At 37.1% G+C, this 18,870-nt stretch overlaps 1 protein-coding gene across 5 annotated transcripts in view; it reads right to left on the reverse strand.

The window, feature by feature from the left end:
- Positions 1-580: 580 nt before the first annotated feature.
- The window catches only part of GALNT1 (polypeptide N-acetylgalactosaminyltransferase 1), an 87,569-nt gene continuing 69,279 nt past the window's right edge, over positions 581-18,870 (reverse strand). For all 5 annotated transcript variants that reach the window (XM_082296623.1, XM_082296622.1, XM_082296624.1 and 2 more), the window contains 8 exons: positions 18,329-18,536; positions 16,674-16,844; positions 15,111-15,228; positions 13,964-14,144; positions 6,489-6,628; positions 5,459-5,557; positions 4,560-4,694; positions 581-2,226 (listed from right to left, as the gene is read on the reverse strand). In XM_082296623.1, coding sequence (XP_082152749.1) covers positions 2,080-2,226; positions 4,560-4,694; positions 5,459-5,557; positions 6,489-6,628; positions 13,964-14,144; positions 15,111-15,228; positions 16,674-16,844; positions 18,329-18,536 — 1,199 coding nt within the window. In that variant the 3' untranslated portion in view covers positions 581-2,079. The remainder of the gene's footprint in view (positions 2,227-4,559; positions 4,695-5,458; positions 5,558-6,488; positions 6,629-13,963; positions 14,145-15,110; positions 15,229-16,673; positions 16,845-18,328; positions 18,537-18,870) is intronic.

Consider the following 18,870-nt stretch of genomic DNA (forward strand, 5'->3'; position numbering starts at 1 on the left):
AGAGCCTCTTTGCTGGAAATGTTTTTAAAAGGATGTTTTGTGTTTGGGAAATTGTTTCTGAAGTAAAAGATGCCACATTTTTAGGCACCACCACACACACATGCCCTAAAAATGGCTAGTCTGCTAAGATCAAAAAAAAAAAAAAATTACACTGTCACCCACCTTATCCACTTCACTGACCATAAGAAAGGAATAAGCCTTCTCACATTCCTCACATAACCATTAAGATGGACTTTTCCCCTTTTTTCTTTTTTAAGTCATCTTGGCACTTTTCAATATATTTCTGTTAAATTGCTTTCATAAATTCACTTCAATCTCATACAATTTGCAGGACTATCCAAAGGGGTCAATATAAGACAGTTAGATATTTGGATGTTTTATCTGATATTAACCCCACACTGTCTCAGCCCATGTATTTTTAAAGTAGCGATGTAATAGTACAATTTGTTAACCTTTCCCCTGCTTTCTGCATGAAAACTCTTGTGTACTGCCACAGAAATAATGGAGATAACACTGACTACAACAACCTGGGATAGTAAATCTAAAAATGCCTTAACAGCCAAATATAATCCCACACAACTTTTGCTTGAGTCTAGGTTTAATTTGCTTGACAGGACAGTTGGCCAAACAATGACATTTATCATAAAAATATCCTCTCCATTAAGCAAATCTCATTTTTCTTTCCAAAAGAAAATTCAATGAATACTCTGAGTGTTCAGTGGCTCATTTTCAAGATCAGCCCATACAGATTTTTTTTAACAAAACAAAGCAATTCAGTTAAAAAATGCAGACCAATGTAATGACATAGTCATATTGCTTTTGGCTATGTTAACTTTAAAAACCATGCCAATTTCGCTATTTTTCTTTAGGTTTTATTAGAAAAAAGCAGCAGATCAACATTACAATTCAGAGTCTAATCTAAATATGCACTTGACAATGAAGCACATCTGAATATGAAGTGAAAAAGGATTCCAGAAAACCTTCAGTTTTGCCAATCTTCTGCTACCCAAATCATGTATCTTTTCTTCTGGCTTTCTGATGACTGAAATCAAACAAGGAACAAAAGATTTATTGCTATGAAAACAAAATTGTAGTAGAGTAGTACAAGTCTTGGGCGCTAAAGCATACTCAAGTTAACTTAATTTCAAAGTGTACTTAAATCTTTTGTTTGGCCATGAAAGTCCATAAGCTGACTGACCCAAGTATAAATTGAAATGGCAGGCCTGGGAAAAAAAAAAAAGTTAGACAGCATGTTAACCTCCAGTTTTCAGACAGTAATAAAAAGATACAATTCCAACAGCCAAGAAATTAAAATTTAAAAAAAGTTGATCTGACATTCAAGAGCTCAGTTTATTCTTATGCTCATTTTGTTTGCGCCCAAAATAGTTTTAGACTCGCCAGGAAAAACAGAAAGTATTTATGGACTATCACACAATTGAAAAAGAGAAACAATTGCCTTTTGACTTGGTTATTTTCCCCCACTGAGGTATAAAATCTACATATAAATTTGATACTTCACTATAACAAATTGTACTTTTCATAGTTCTGATTTAGTTTCATTAAACCCTGTTTACTTTTTGTTCTTAAACCACAGAATTCTTATGTCATGATACTGAATCTGGTTTCCAGCTCTCTCTTTCATTTATTTGTGGATCTATATTTAGCAGTCTGGTTACCACTGCTAACCAGGAAAAAAAGAATTCTTGAAACTTTCTTCATTACAACAGCACTTTCAGCATAGGTTACTGACGTGCAAGCAAACTAAAACGATATGTAGCTCTTCAGAGAGACTATTTCATTGATTATGTTTCCACTGTCCAAAGGTTCTCTAAGTTATTTGCTGGAAGAAACTCTTTCAATCTTGTAAACATCAGTGGGCACAGTTTCACTGCTATGTGTGGTAGTTTCACATCCTTTTACAGGAAGGCTGGTTCACAGATACTGAGAAGCTGCAGGAGTTCTAACAGCTGAGGAACTGTGGATTCTTCTGAGCAGAAGTTTCTTCTGTTGCTACTTAACAGTGTAGCCAAAGTATCAGCCGAGGTAGCCCAGTCAATCTTTGCTTTTCTTTAGAACCCCTCAGAATATTTCTGGAAGGGTGACATTGCGGAGCAGCCACTGCTGGGAGCGGCTGCCGGTGCAGTCTCTGATGCTGGGTACCTGGCTGTCCTCTTCAGTGGCTTTGTCCAGGCACTGGTTACTGTTCACATGCAACAGGGTTAATTTCTTGAAGACAAAATAAAAAGAAATTAGCTTTATAAAAATCACCAGGCATAAGGCAACCAAAAAATTCCTAGTTGGCATCAAAACCTTTTCTGTAAGTAAGAACTAGACAAGACCCTGTGGTTACACACTCCAGATCCCAGTCCTAAAAACCACTTAAATATGCTATTTGACATTGTAGATACTAAAAGCAGTGCTTTATGAAAAACAAAACAGTCTGAACTTGTAAATGATGTTCTTTATCAAGCAACATCCACCATTCTTTAAATAGGACTATACAGCTAGGGATCTTTGAAGAGTTAGAAATTACAGGTTGATAAGACATACAACTTCAATTATTAGTTATAATAGTAGCTTTTATCAGATCAGAATGAATATGTTTTCAAAAGTACATTTTTTTCCTCAGCTGGGGACACAATACTGACTTTACACTATGTTCTTTTAGCACTTCTTCGGCTCTTTTCTAAAAGTATGTTCTTTTATAAAAAGTATGTGCAATTTCACGTAAGTATACATCTTTTCCAATACCTACTAATCTCATTTATACAATCTTTGGTAAACCATTCCATCTACACCTCAGCACTACCCTCATGGAGAAGAGCTCTTCAGAAGCTGCATTTCCTGCCACTGTACTATGGATACTCCTCAGTGCACCAACTTGCCTATGGTACCACAGGCATTACTATCAGTGTTTCCTCTCTCATTCAACAGCTCAGCCTGGACACTGGAATGACTGGAAAGTCGTGGCCTTATGTGCACAAGCAGCAAAGCATAATTTAAAAAAAAATCAAATTCAAAAGCCTGAGCACATCAATCCCCTGCACTCAGAGAGGTGCTGAAGAATGAAGGAAGGAGTCGAACAGAGGCAGGAAAAAAAAAACCTACAGAAAAAAAAAAATCACTCAACTATGTAGGCAGGAGTTCTTTTAAGTACCTTATAACTTATTTTTGAGCTTTATTTGCCATCTTTCAGTAATGTTCTGAAGATTATGCCTAGATTTTCTGCTACAGAATATAGCAAAAAACCACATATAACCAAATTTATGGCTAAGGATCAACAAAGGGGAAGTCTGTGGCAATCACTGCAAGACAGACTATTGCGATTAGGTGCCTAAAGATGCATTTTTCTTAGTACTGATAAGGTAGAAACCTAATGAAAACCACTTGCCCTTTGGTAAATCACTGTAGGTGGTAATATTATTCATGTTATTGCTTAAGTCAGGTAAACTAACTACATTAAAACCAAGAACAAATAGTTCCCAAGACCAATTTAATCCTGCAAGCCTTCAGCTTTCTTCAGTGTCCTATAAACAGTTGCCAGCAATGTGCAGAAATCCTAGTAGAGATCCATTGTCTTCCACATTAATGCCATTCTAATCAGAAAATCATACTTACATATTTGCTCTTAGTCTAAAAGGCTACAGGCTTTGTTAACACCTCAGCTACTGAAGTCTATAACAAGTATATTTAGTCAGAAACAACCCCCACCTTGCTTTTTAATTAGTGAAATTACTTTTTAGTAGCTAAATATATAAAAGTTCTTTTTAAAAACAGTCATTGCAAATATACTGGCAAGATTCTTCATCCACAAATTGTCTCACAACTGTCTTTTGTAATAACTGATTTTAAATTAATAAGCTTGAGAACTACTTTTTTTTAACTACCCATGAAGTCAGAGCTCTTGACTGCATTACTCAATCACAAAATCATTTTTAGAGCTTGCAAATCAAATTAATGATGAATTGATCCATGGACAATGATTTCTAGATCTGGCAGATCAGCATATGAACCTCAAAGTAAATTTGAACATTATGTACAAGAAAGACCCTGACTTAAATAAAGGTGTCTTAAGCACCTATACCTCAGACATACCATGATTAGAAATGTACAATCATTTTTATTAGTTTGGAAAGCTCATTTTTTAATTAGACAAGCATTTCCTTGTAACTTTGTGCAAGAGAAGACACCAAGTGCTGAATTTGTCAAACATCATTACTCTTATCTTTTATTGGTCCAGTAGACACCTGGAACACCCCCATTTTTGATCTAACTCTAACACAACACTACGCTCTCTGACTATATTTCTCCAGATGGTCCAAAAGCACATTCAAAATGTTCTTCCAAAAGCCCCCCAAAACTCACCAGGTAATTAAATCAACACAGATGTCCACTGTGTGACTACATAGTGAATTAATAACAGAGGGAACATGATCCTGACTTTGTTTCCTGTTTTGTCTGTCCAACAGTGGTCCCACACTGGAATAACGTTGCTCTGTAGGCTCATGTAAAAGCCCAAGTTGTCTCATTTTACAGTCAAAAGTCATTAGAAGACTTACCACTGGATCATATTCCCAAAGCTGATTTCCTTTTAGATGGTGGCACTTGAGCATTGTTACTGGGCCGTTAAGTTTGGATACATCTAAACACAAATCATCTGTTCGAATTTCTTTGTTGGCAGTATATGAGAAAACCTAGACAGAAAAAGAATGAGAGGAACTGAAAAACAACTGTTTCAACCAAAAGATTCCTGGAGTGAGGGGAAAGGGAAACATTTGTGCATTACTTCACTTATCCCCACTAATTTTTTCTTTTGTTTTCTCTTCCCTTCACAATAGTGAGGCATAAAAACAATATTTTTTTATTTGAACAAATATAAACACTGTCTCAAGCTCTTCAGTCAAAACAGACTTCTTTTGAATTGAAGATTGCTTGCTGTGAAGGAACAGGAGAATCCCCAAACACAGGTAATCTCTGTTTATATGAAAACAATTCATCAAGAATCATTAAGAAAGTAGAACAAAAAAATAGATGAAAAATATATCCCACAACTGACACCCAGAAAAACACATATTAAAAAAAGTATTTCAGGCATGGGCATGTTTGTTTGGTTGGTTTTTTTAAAGTAACAATGCCAGTCAGGAGTTCAAAACAGAATGCATTTCCAGAGAACCTACAGGAGGTGAAGTCTAGCTCACAACAGTATTGTCCTCCCATGATTTTGTTTTTGACTTTAAAGTTGATCTAAAATGTACTGCAATCAGGCCTCAAAAACATGCAAGTACAAACCACTACCAAATCTTCTCATGCATTTCCTCTTACAGGCATTTCCTTTAATGAGGGTTTCCTAAGTATATTTTGAAGATAAATACTGAAAACATCCAAGAATTTCCCCAATGAGCAGTAGTGTCCCAAATAATTCAATACATTAAGAAAATTCCTTTTTAAAAATTGTCACCTGATTGCCACCCATTCCATGGCAGTTAAAGATTCCAACTTTCTCATTTTCTTTTCTTGCCATGTTATCCAGACATTGATTTGTCTCCACATTTCTTATCTAGGAGGGAAAAAGAGCACATCACCAAAGGTTGATATATTTATCTCTTTACACCAGAGGTTATGTGAAATAAATGACCCACATTAGCAATGAGGCATCACTGTCCAAGACAAACTCCCAAGCAAATGTTCAAGCTACCAGGTTACAGAACCATGATTGTTTCTGTGCTTTCTTTGGGGGATCCTTCCACCTTGGGAGCACTTTTTGCTCAAAGACTCAGTTACAACAGAATGGACACAATGGAGTCTCCAGCCCAAAACCTTCAAAAGTATTAATCCCTGTATCACTGTACAGTAAGCAGGCAGGAATATCAGGTCTCCTGATAGTCATGCAGAAGCACAAATGCCTGCTCCATTTTGCTAAAAGTGTTTCTTTTTAAACCAAACAGTACAAAAATCAATCGACAGCAAACCTGATATTTAGTTCAACATGACTTATAGAGGAGAGGGTGCCTACCTATTTAGGACAGCATCATCTGCACTATTTCTACAGTCACAGCAAGGCCTAGAGGTCACTAGAATTTTCTGGTCACTGATGAGGGTTCTGGGGTAAAGTTCAGAACAGCTTTTAGGCAAAGACCTTGCTTGACCTAGTATAGCTTTCAAGCAAAACTTCACTCATACCGTATGCAGAGAACATTATACAGAAAGTTATCCACAACTACATTTCTGAAGGAATATTTCCAAAGCCATTTATATGACATTTTGTACTGTAGTAGGAAAAAGGAAAATATTCAAATTACAGTACTGTATACCAAAGTTCAGTGTCTGCCCCACTAAGAAGCCAGATTTGTCATTTTACCTGTGACAGAAACACGGGTGCAAGATACTTGAACTTTGCTGGAACTTGCTTGCACTACTCAGTTCAAAACACAACTTACTGCACAACGTACTTTACATAGGGAAGATGAATATGAAAGATAAAATCTTACCTCTCCCAGAGAAAAGTAATGGCGTGGAATTTGGGAATCAGGATAAACATTCTCCAGGTACCAGGAGAAAGGCCTGCACTGGAGCTTGCGCCTTAGCCCAAGTCGTGAAGATATGTCCCCATAATCAACTTTAGTAACTCCTGTAGGAACAAAGGAAGTTGTTTTTGATGGCTGCCAATAAATATCATTTAATTCCACTTCATAAGAAAACACATGAGTATAATTTACTACTTCCATGAAAGACTTTCTCTCTAAAAAGTCACCTCTATACAAAGGGGTTTTTGTTTAATAGAGCATTATGCTGCTTATACTCAGAGAGAACATGTCTGAACCTGTGACTTCTTTTTCCACAACAGATAGAATCACTACATCTGGGCTGTGCATGACAATTTCTTACCTGTGGTTTGTGGAACAATTTGAATGTAGTTGCTTACTAAGTTAACAGAGGAGAAAGGCTGAAACCTTTTTAGTCACTAATGCCATTCTATCCCCAGTGGTAACTGGAGCGCGTATCTATGCAGCATAACACAGCAGTCTCCTTCTGTGGAGCAAGGAGAATTCCAATTTAATTTATTTCTGTAAGCCAGGTACCACCTGCTGGACTCGTCTTCATCTATCTAGCTGCACAAAGAAGCAGGAAGAAAGCAGCCTTCATACAGAGCACTAAACCTTAAATAATTCAGCATTTGTTCAAGATAACCGCAGCGTTTGCAGGAAGTATGTTCACCATTATGACTGCTATCATTTTCTGGTGGTATTTTGCTTGCCTTTTTATTCCTTTGCTCCTCATTTATCAAAGTGCTCCTTTATCCTGCATCTTTCTACTCCTTTATGGTTGCTTTAATTCCTTCTGAAAATTAATTTGTGCAAGTCCCATCTGCAGATGGGTTGAGGATGGTGCGCATGAACAGTAGGTATTTTTGTTTCGCCTGAATTCAGCACTATTGTATCCAATACAATATTCCAATAATAACAATTAATAAGAGTAGGATAATTTCTAGTTTTCAAGCATCATGTCTTTTTTCTGTTTCCCACACCACACTCCATATCACACAGGTCAAATGCAGTACAGTACCAAAAATCCCAAACAAGAACAAAAACTAGTTGTGACAATTTAAATTCCCCTAAGAGACTACTAATATGGCTCAACTGGCCAGCACACAGACCTCCAGATGCACACATCTTTCAGAAATCTCTCCACTTGGAGGACTGCAAGTAACCTCTAAAATTCTTGAACTGGGAAAGAGTTTGAGACATTTCTAAGCTGGCATACTGTGTATTAAATCGACTTGCCAGCAGATGGTGTCTTTCTACTCAATTGAGACAGATAATTGGATCAAACTTTAGCTAACTGTCTGTAAATGTCAATGAAAAACACAATTTCAATATTCCAGAAAGAAAAAAATGTTAGCCAGGATTTTAGGCTTTTTTTTAAATTAAAGACTTAATTTTAATAAATATATTGGAAAGCTATAGTGGTAAGGGAATGAAAGCAAAGGAAAGCTTGTTTTTATAGAATCCCAAAAAATTTCAATCTGGGCTTTCAAGTCACAGAAGAAATCCCAAAACCAAAAAACACAAGACAAATTAAAGAAAAAAGAACAAAAAAAATCAGCCACAGAATGCTGCTCTATCTTCATGAGAGCAAATATTTGCTCTACAAGAAAAGCAACACTCTCTCAAAAGCTAATGTAAGAACAGAAAGGTTCCAACCACAGCTAAGTACTTGATTCTTCGTTTTTCAGTGATGAAGAAGCAGCTGATGGATGAAGCAGTTTTCATGCCACTCTCACAACAACCATACAACACTCAAAACTTACTCAGGTTGCTACACCAACCTCCAGAAAACAACACTGTTAAGGCTTTGTCACATTACTGAATGGCAATAATTATTTATGGCTGTGACTTTAATTCTTAACTGTAAAGTGAGACTTCATAGCATACAAGCAAGCTGTTTCTTAAGGTAGTTTTAAATGTCACCACAAAAAAGTGCCAGCTCATTTTTCTCTGTTACAAGGTATTCCATTAAACCATTTTTATTCAGAAAGGTTTTTAAAAAATCCTCTCTGAAGTCAGGTCTGCACCAAACCATACACAAGACTACAGTTAGCATCAGGTTAGCAGATGGACTGAAGAGCAGAACAGGTAGAATTGCCTTGAGGGTGTCCTCTACTAAGGCTGAACTATTCTGTTTCCAAGATTTCTGGTACATTACCAATACTACTCTAAACCAGCTTGAGTATTTCTATCCAGTGCAGTGCCAGTTAACTTATGAGGAATTTCTTTTGGGGGGGGGGGGGAAAAGACTTGAAGAAAACAAGAGAAACTGCAGCAAAGTATAAAGCCTACCAAAAATTAAGTACAGGTTTAAATCATCATTTCCTCCACAGACCAGTAAAATTTATATGTATATCTACAACAGTGACATATGACCTTCTAGGAGTTTTGGACATTTTGTCAAAGGCTCAGCTAAAAAACAAAACAAAAACCCAACTGCAAAACATGACTTAGCTCAGATTTCCTCCCAGGAGAGAATTATGCCAGATTCTAAAGGTATGCACACCGCAAGGAAGACAGCCATGTCCACTTGATGTTTTCTCAAATCTTTGGTTCATTTAAAAAAAAAAAAAAAAAATAAAAAGGAAAAAAATCATATAATCACAGAATGGTTTGGGTGGTTTGGGTTGTAGGGGACTTAAGGATCATCTCATTCCAACCCCTCTGCCACGGGCAGGGACACACTCCTCTACGCCAGGCTGCTCAAAGATGCATCTAACCTGATCTTGAACACTTTCAGGGATGGGGCATCCACATCAGACAAATCAGAAATAGTAGTTAAGAAACCTTGCTACTGTTGTCTTTATTTGACCATAACAATATATTTTTCCTCAACCTCCCTGCCCCCAACCCTAATCACATTTAAAAGTTTGGGCCTCCCTGATGATTCTATTTGTCACGCAGCTTGCTGTTTGCTGTGGGACAATCACATGCTTTTTTTCACACACATGCTTAAAGACAAACAAAATATAAATATTGGTAATGAAAAAAAAATCAACACCAAGTCATCCAGCACCAGCACCAGTTCTTTTGTGCAAATATAAGACTGCACTTGCTTGTACCATCACTATTCTTGAAGTCTGGTACACAGAACCAAATCACTCTGATTATTAAATATAATGGTCTTTCTTTATACCTTTACAAAAACATAAATGTAATGATGTCTATCAGTAGAATACTCCTTTAATATTCTTTGGCACCTTATATTTAAGCTTCCCATCAGTCATGTTGCAACAGTTGTGACATCCTCAAAATTTCAAGAGCCAAAGGCTTCCTTGCCCAAGTTTAATAGTGTGTGGCAATATACTTATGCTAAACTCCCTTGAAAAAAAATAGCATGTTTTTATCATCATGATTATAAATTGCTCAGTCATTTTCAAAAGCAGAGTATGAAAACTGTTTCATCTAAATCTAGTCTTCTGATAAAAATAATATAACTTGTTTTTATTTAGTATTATGAAACTCTATCAGCAATAATAATTTAAAACCAATTTGAATAGCTACATTCTTTGCATTCCCAATTAATGCTAGTAGGGAATAGTAGTTGAATACAAAACCACATGGAAACACTCAGTATGTATTTTGAACACAGGCTTAGCTACACCGCAAGATGTGGACTCAGTCCCTCCTCTGTCCTCCCTATCAACCATAAATAATGTTTTCCATTTCCAGTTTGTACATACTGCACCTTGACTTACCATACCTGGCTAGAGAACAGTGCATAAAGTGATTAGATATGAGGCCTACGGATCCAGTTTTCAGGATAACACACCCCTGTCACTGTTTAGGTGACTCCTGCTTAGGTAATTCCACAGTGCTGTCTTTTCAGGCTTTCTGCCTGCCCACTTAGTCCCAGGGCAACACATCTTCTGGGTATATCCCAGAATATACCCTTTGGGGCATACATTTAGTCACCAATGAAATTAATTTCCGTATAAGTTATATAAGGCTGTACCCAAGCTCACTGGAGCTGCTTTTGGGGATGTCTTCAGCTCACCAGCCTAATGCCTTGCAGCTGCTGCTGCCAAAGGGGCAACTTCCCTTGCTGAGCTTCACATTCCTGCTGTACCTCCTGTGCTGCTACAGGTTCTAACTTAACCCCTGGGGACCCAGCCCACAGGACAAATAATCCTGAGAAATCCAGCAAGTCATAGAAGCAGTTGATGCAGATGAAGGATCAGTAAGTGAGGGGAGGTGAAGCCCTATTACCTGCCATACCAGCACACCTGCCATGAAAAGCGAGGCACTCCCCTCACAGCAAGCTGTGAGACTGGCATCACCACCTTGTGAAGCCTCCTCACCTTGGACAATACAGTCTTAATATTTCAGCCTGGAGAAAGTGATGAAAGACCAGCACTGGAAATAAAGAAGTGGCAGAGCCCACAGAAAGAATGACTGGAGCCAGGAAACAGATTATTCACATGCTGGATTTGTTTTCTGAAAGCTGAAGAGAAAATAGTCTGGGAAACAGGGCCCTGGTGTAACACACAACTGCGAGAAAAGCTACCAGCTAATGAGAAAGGCCTGCAGCCAATGCCTGGGCTGCCGGGGAGAAGAGCTGCTGCCTGCAAAGAGACAGGCTTGATTTTGGCTGAGCAGCAGCTGCAACAAGTTCCTGCCCAACCTCCATCTGTACCTAACCACTCCTAAGCAGAGGAGTAGGCTTCTAAAATGCACACAAGCTTAAAACAGACAAGTAGCATTTTCTACTGGGCTATACTTACAAAAGCAGAAAAGGATTACAGGCTTACTTTTCAAGAGGGCAGCTTTCCATTTAACTGCATTACATCAGTAGTAAAAGTCTCTTGAGTTCCTATCATTCAAGCAGCAAGCCTTTTTTTCCCAGACAACACAGATTACGTGAAGTGGGAAAGCTACCTGAGAATCTTACATTTGCTTTCCTGGATGAATCCCTCTGTGATTCACTATCCTAGGGGAACAGAAAAGAAAATATAAAGGAGGAAACAAGTGTCTTTTTAGCTAGGCTCAATGTTGCTTGTCAGTGTATTATCTCCTTCGAAATCCAATTTTTTCATCCATATCAACTAGTGAGAAAAATTCTGGGTGCACAGAGGATTGCCTGTTTTCCACACTCATCTGCACCCAAGGCTTGCAAACCTGCATCAGCTGAAGAATCCTCACCTCGCTCCTTGCAAGAACTCGTGACACTCTCACAGTAATACTGAAAGTACACATTTGTACTAGCAAGCAGTTTCACAGGCTGCATACTGTGCTCTGCCTGAGGATTACTACACCAGCATTCTGTAAGAACTATACATTTAAATTTTTATATTAGAAGGATATCTGGAAAAGCTAAGAGAGCCAAGCTAGCAGAGTTTCACTGAGTTCCTAAACAACTAATACCCACAGGAGACTTACTGAAACTTGTACTGATGCTATTTGTTGTCAATGGGTAAAATCACAGTCTGCAACACTCAGCTAAGATTGGAGATACCAGAATAACAAGAACAAGGTGTTTGTGAACTTCCCAAAATAGTAATTCTTGTTAGTTAATATCTACTGGCTCTCACAATTTATGTGGATTTGGGGGGGGGGTGAGAGGCATGAGCGGCACGGAGTACATTTGTGTGTTCATTCTCTGAACAAGAGGTTTTCACCAGAGCTAAGGAATGACCCACAGTACTGGGCATTCTGCTCAGCCCCAGGCAACAAATCAATTTCAGAATAACCCAACTTATTCAGATACAATATGATCCTATTCTCGAGACACTTGAAAATTCTGGCATCGAACTTCAGTGCACAGTCAATACGGTCATGGGGACACAAACGAGAGCGTGTGACAGGCGGCAGGTGCAGATGCTCTAAGAGGAGCTTGGCAAGAGCACATCCCTATCCAACAATCACTCAGGCCATTAGCATACAAATTATGCAGACATGCATCTCTTGAAAGGAAAGAAAATATACAGTGCAGTAACAGAGAACTGCTTGTTACTTTCACCATTTCAGAATTTTTACTGTCTTTGGAGAATGCATACATAGTCTACAGTACTGCAATGCTATGAAAGTCCTATCAAAAAAACCCTATCTTACAAAATTCAAAGAGTGTAACTCCTTTTGTAGCTTATGCTTACCACACCAAATTGAAGGAATATAGAGATTACATATAACGTAACAGAGCCTTATCATGGCTTATCAGTAATTTACATTTTGAAAAGGATTTGATTATTTTTTATAATTAGGTCTTCCTGCAACTTTGTATATTTTAAAATCTAGCTTGACATGGATGCATAAGAGCAATCTTAATGAAAAAAGACTACAACTATTTATATACAACTTTTCTGAATATTTATACATGCTCATGATTGAATTCATAATGCTGTATTAATTACAGGGCAATAACAATAAGTTCTTAGCTTCTGATTTCACCTAAAAAGCTTTGAATAATATCAAGACTTTCTTTTAATTAAAAGTCTTACACAGTCTCATTTGAGTAAAACATTATTTTATGACAAAACCACCGTAAATCTGCACTGTCAGCTGCTCTCACAAGCATCTCTAAACCCCATAATCTAAAATTTAATGCTGTTCAGACTCATATTGCATTGTATTACAGCTTTCAGATGTCAATAGTAATGCAGGTTTAATAAGCAGGTCATAAGGAAATACTAGTTTTAAGGAAATTTACTTGGAAAAGCAGATGTGGCATATAAAACTTAGTATATAAAGTCTAATGTCTGAAGTATTTAGAAAGGTTGCCTGTTGCCACCCAAAGTTTGTCTTTTTTATACAATAAAAATAACCTGTAGTTAAAAGTAATAATTCAATATTTCGCAGGCTTCCTTTCTTCTCCTGTTTTTTTTTTTTTTCCAGCAAATGTCAGTTTATGGGAAATTTACTCTCATACTTTACATCCTCTTGTTTTGTTAACATCCACGTAAAGAAACATAATAAATACCATCACAGTCAATTGTATTGGCAACTTGCCCCTATACTCTAGATAGTGAAGTACAGATTCTATCAAGACAGACGACATTCACTTTTGCCACTCCTACTTCTGGGTTTCATTTAAATCACTTCTGATGTATTCAATGTGGAATGCCTACAACATAGAAGCCGGAGCCCAAATTTCAGCACGTTACGATATGAATTCAGATGGCTAGTTTTCAGCACTACAGCTGAGCTCTTTCATGTTCCACTGAGTTCCAATTCTATTGCACAGGAAGCTCATTCATAAATCATGTTCATGTTAAAAAACAAACAAAAAACCCTTCAGGGCACATCTCTGGCTAACAAAAGTCTTCTTCAATTAAGACCTTACTTTTTGTACACCTTAATTGAGTTCTGTCTTAACAAACTTCAAAGCAATAACATTCTTCTATAAATACCCACTTTATTTCCCAGTAGTAACAGCATTTTAATTGTTAATAAGTATTTCTCATAACCAAAGACCTGCTCACCTGGGGAAATAATGTAGAAAAAGTTTTTGAATTCATCCATCCAGACTTCTGCGAGCCGCCTGTTATTTTTGTTGATTATCTGCCCTGTACCTCCTGGGAAAGTGTACGGTGTTGCTTTTCTGAACACATGCCCAACATGAGAACAAGTTACAATTTCCAAGGTGCCACCACACTGCCAGATCTGGAAGCGATAGAACAATTATTGCATAGTTACAAGTTGTTAAAAAAAGTTCCAAAACATTAATCACTTGCTTGTGTTCAAGGTGGGGAAACAACATTAGCTGAGGTCTAGAACAAATGCATACTGCATGGAAGAGAACTGCATGTTTTTTCCTGCTCAACAGCCAAAGACGCTCATAAGCCCAGGCAAGACAGCATGTGAAAGTACTTCAGCCCCCAGAGCAGTACCACATCAGCCAGAGATTACTTTAAAGAACGGGGCAAGCTGACCACAAAGGAAGGAAAAGGCTCACATGAATCACAGGAACTAACAGGTGTCTAAAATAGTCCATTATGAAACAGAATCTCCATGTATAAGAATCCATACACTTCCCAAGTCTCTGGAAATATTTTCAGTTTTATTTTGGACCTTGAAAAACGGCAGATTCAGAAAGCTGAAGTACTTCAGAAGAGTCCACCTATGTACCTTCTGCTGACAAATACAATGAAAGGAAATTGTGCTACTTGGTAGGAACAAAAATGAGAATAACAATGGTTAGATCCAAAAACAAATGAACACATGAGATCATGAAGTTAGTAAAGAGCAAGAAGAGAGGGTTTGTAACAGAGGTGCTCACATTTCACTGACACATTAAACAGCATATTGACTACATCACCCTTAGCTGATGCTCCCCCACCAGCTTTTCTAACCAAATTACTTTTAACAGACAAACACTCACTCTTCAGAATAATCATCTTAATCACAGAGATGGTTAATCTTTTAATCACAAAGCTCTACCAACTATTCACCATGCACATTTCACTGACAGGTACAGTCTTTGTGTATCTCTGCTTGAGGAACTTATGGGGATGGGAAGTGCCAGTTGCAAGAGAAGAGCACACTGGCGCAGGCGGCAGATCTTGTGAACTCAAGATGCACTGTCCTAACAAATTAATGATTAATAAAACACTGCAGAGTTTTACCTACCCTGAAGGAAATTTCTAAGTTTTCTCCACCCCAAATATCCATTCCAGCATCGTATGTTCCAATTTCCTGAAAGTAATCTCTGTCTATTGAAAAAAGGCCTCCTGCCATTGTAGGTGTCCTGGGGTGGAAAAAAAATGCACATCAGTCACTAAAAAAACATACTTAGATACATTTCACACTTACACTGGCAAAATAGCTGTTTATTTCCCAAATTCCTAACATATTCCTTCTCAGTAAGCTTCCACTCAAACCCTGTTACCTTTGGTGTACTTGCTAGCTCAAAATTTTCCAGAGCTGGAATCAGGTAGTGGCAATTCTCCTTATTTTCTCACTTCAAACTGGCATCTGGATAGAGAAACAGTCCCTAGAAAGCTGCTGTCACTCCTGAGAAAGACTTCTGCCTCCAATGCTGGTAACTCATAAAAAAGAAACCAGTTTCATACAGGAAAATTATACTTCTGGCTACTGCTCTTGAAACAGTTTTGGGAGGCCATTAAGCAGCCTGCTTGCTTTCACTTTTATTGCTTCATGCAAGAAAATTGTACGGTCAGGGTTACATCCAGATTTTCCTTACAGACTCCTTATTGGTAGAAAATAATAAAACTCTGCTAGTAGCTTCTCAGAGCTTTAGAAACATCTCCCAGATTTCAACTTTTTTGAGACAACAAATATACAATAAGTAAATTCTATGTTAGGCTGCTGACATAACTTTGTAGTTCAATTATTTACACTTCTGGCAAAAATGGTTTTATATCACTAGCTATTTTCCTGAAATGTTTTGGGCTTTTTCTGAAAGACATATAAAATACAAGCTAGGTCACAATCTAACCACAAATTTATATGTCTTTTCCCCACTAAAAAGGAAATTGGGGGAAGGGAGGAATACAATTAACCATAACCTGAGAAGACCTCTTAATTTCTTAAACAAAAGACAAAAAAAAAAAAAAAAACCCAGCAAAGGTCAGATCCTGAGCTTTACTGCAAGTGAATATTGCCCAGTTTCCAGAAAAGTAAGGACAGAATATGTATGTCAAAAGGTACATATTACATTCAAGCTATCTTTCTTATTACCTTTCTCATAAACCTACATGATATCCAAGTATAAATTCACCTCCCATCCCCCCTTTTAAGACTTAAAGTTTGCATATGAATGCACATACACAAATACACACACACCAAAAATCAACGCATCTTTACAAAATACAGTATACTTTGTTAGAATAAAAGATAAAAATAAGGTTCAATTAAAAAAAAATAAAAATAAGCTTTGTTAAAAACTTGTGCATCATTGTAAGTGCTATCTGAAAACTAGCAATTCTGCAGTAATTAAGATAGAACTGAAAAGTATTTCCAAAGTGACAAATTGATTCCTTTACTGCTACCAAAAGTTACCAACAACCAATCCATGCAAAAACATTTATGTTATTCCTTCAATCAGACAAAAAAGATGCTACAATGATTAAGTACTTAACAACCTTAAGTACTTACTTTCAAGTTCAACATAAAAAGGTTATGAGCAAACATCAGACAAAGATTTTAACCAATTTAATAATTTCTCATCACCTAACAGGGAGGGTTCGGTCTCCTTTCCGTCGATCCATCTCTCTCTGAGGAACAGGGTACCAACGAAAATTCAGCTTCCAGTTGAATCCACCATAGGTCATATCAGATCCTGCCATATATTCAAAGGTGTCATCACTGATTACATCAATGATGGGACACACTACTGTCCTCCTAGGAAAAGGAAAGAAACAAAATCTATTAACCAAAAGTGTCAAAAAAGATGTTTGGGGTTTTTTTTTAATATTGTTTTTAACACATACAGTTGAAATTTTTATAACGCCATCTCTTAACAACACTATTCAATAAATTATTAACAGGGAACACTCAAATTCTACCTTGCTAATTGTAATTCTGATACAATTTTGGCAATGCCACATCTTTTTTTAAATCATATTTGCATTACTACCAGCAATAAATATTCATCCCTCTGCAGACAGAAATAATGATCCCAACTTTCTCATTGTTACGTAGTAATTAGATAGAAAACAAGAGGTTCTTGTTTCTAGTTGAGTGGCCAAAGTAACTTTCATGTTTTGAAAGTAAAACTTGGGCATTAAGTCTGGGTAAGTATTTTTATATACCCTTGGGACTAAGCAATGACAGTCATTGTTAGAGAAGTACAACTACTACATCATAGTTGACAGAAGGTGGCCTTGTTGACTAGTGTCCTGATGTTATTAATACATATATTCACAGAAACCAATTCTAATCATCTTAAAGACACTTAAGTGTCAAGCTCAAGCAGGCTTCCTCTCATGGGAAGCTCCTTAAAAAGATTCAGAGGTTGCTTGCAACTGAATTCAAAGAACTTAAGTGAACGCATTTGCACAGATTGTAACAATGGATGTATTGTAGTCTCACAAAACCTGATTAATGACAACAAAATTTACTTTGTTTTTGCACAGTGCTGAAAAAAGATTTTTCATTATTTGTAGCTTATTCTTTATGTAACACTATATTTTGTAACGTTGAATTTTAAGTGTGGTTTTTATCTATAACAATAAAAACTAGGGATCTTTAACACCATACCTAATACCTATTCTATTTAATACGTTGTCTACTAACAGACTAGTGCACAACTAGAGGTACTGTTCAGATGTATGAATACTTTACAAAGTGGACAATTCTCTCACTTTCATCCCCAATACAATTTCCATCACTGATGTAAGTGTAGATCATCATCATTCCGGTAATTATTCTAACTTTAGAAAATACATCCCAGAAGACCAAGACACAGCACAACCAAAACCATTATGTAATAAAGAAATCACAATGAGAGCCTGGAAACAGTTCTTGCTCACAATGTTGGTGCTACACTACATCAGGGCTCTATTTCTTTCTCAAGAATATCTTCCCAAATTCTTGAAGGAATAGGCCAGGCTGCAGACTGAAGACCTCAAATTCCCTTAATTCCTCAATTTCATTCATTGCTCCTGCTATTTAACACATTATTCCATGCATCCCAATATAGACTTCACGTGAAACGGAGTTTTACTTTTAAAAGTTTAACTGAATTAGCCTTTTATCCTTACACAAATGAGAATTTATTCAGCCCTTCCGAAAGTAAATATTTGCTTGTAGGCTATTTTGTAATACTTGGAAAATTTCTTAATAACTGGAAAAAACTCAACATGGGCAAATAGATGGATAATTACCTGTCAGCTTTGATCCTTGCCAGCAGAGGTTCAAGCCAGCCTACTGTACATTCACAATGAGCATCTAAGAAGGTGATGACCTGGCCTTTAGAAGCAGCAGCCCCCTTTAATCTTGCTCTAATCAATCCAGAACGCTGTTCCATACGAATCACATGAACAGGTACTTTTAATTTTTTCACATAACTCTCCAGTGGTCTTTTCAAGAAGTCTGTAAAGAATATCAAAACAATGAAAACTGTTGGTTATGTAGTTCAGCTTTTTTTTTTTAATGAAGAGACTTGAATTAAGACACATTTCCTCTTTCTTGCCTATCCTTTTCTACTTTCTTAGCTGGTTTCCTCTACTGCGTATTCTTCACTTCACAATACTCCTTCCCACATCTCCCAAGTGTTTCACTGGATAGCACAGAAAGTTCTTCCTCCTCTTTATTTCTTCGTTATGGAAAACACAAAAAAGAAGAGAGGGTAGAATGCTTACACAAAACCTAGATGGGATAGGCAAGTTTTTACGGCAGAGAAGATGTGATTCTTACTTTCAAAAAC

Source organism: Coloeus monedula (assembly GCF_965178545.1).
Source record: "Coloeus monedula genome assembly, chromosome: 1".
NCBI lineage: Eukaryota > Metazoa > Chordata > Aves > Passeriformes > Corvidae > Coloeus > Coloeus monedula.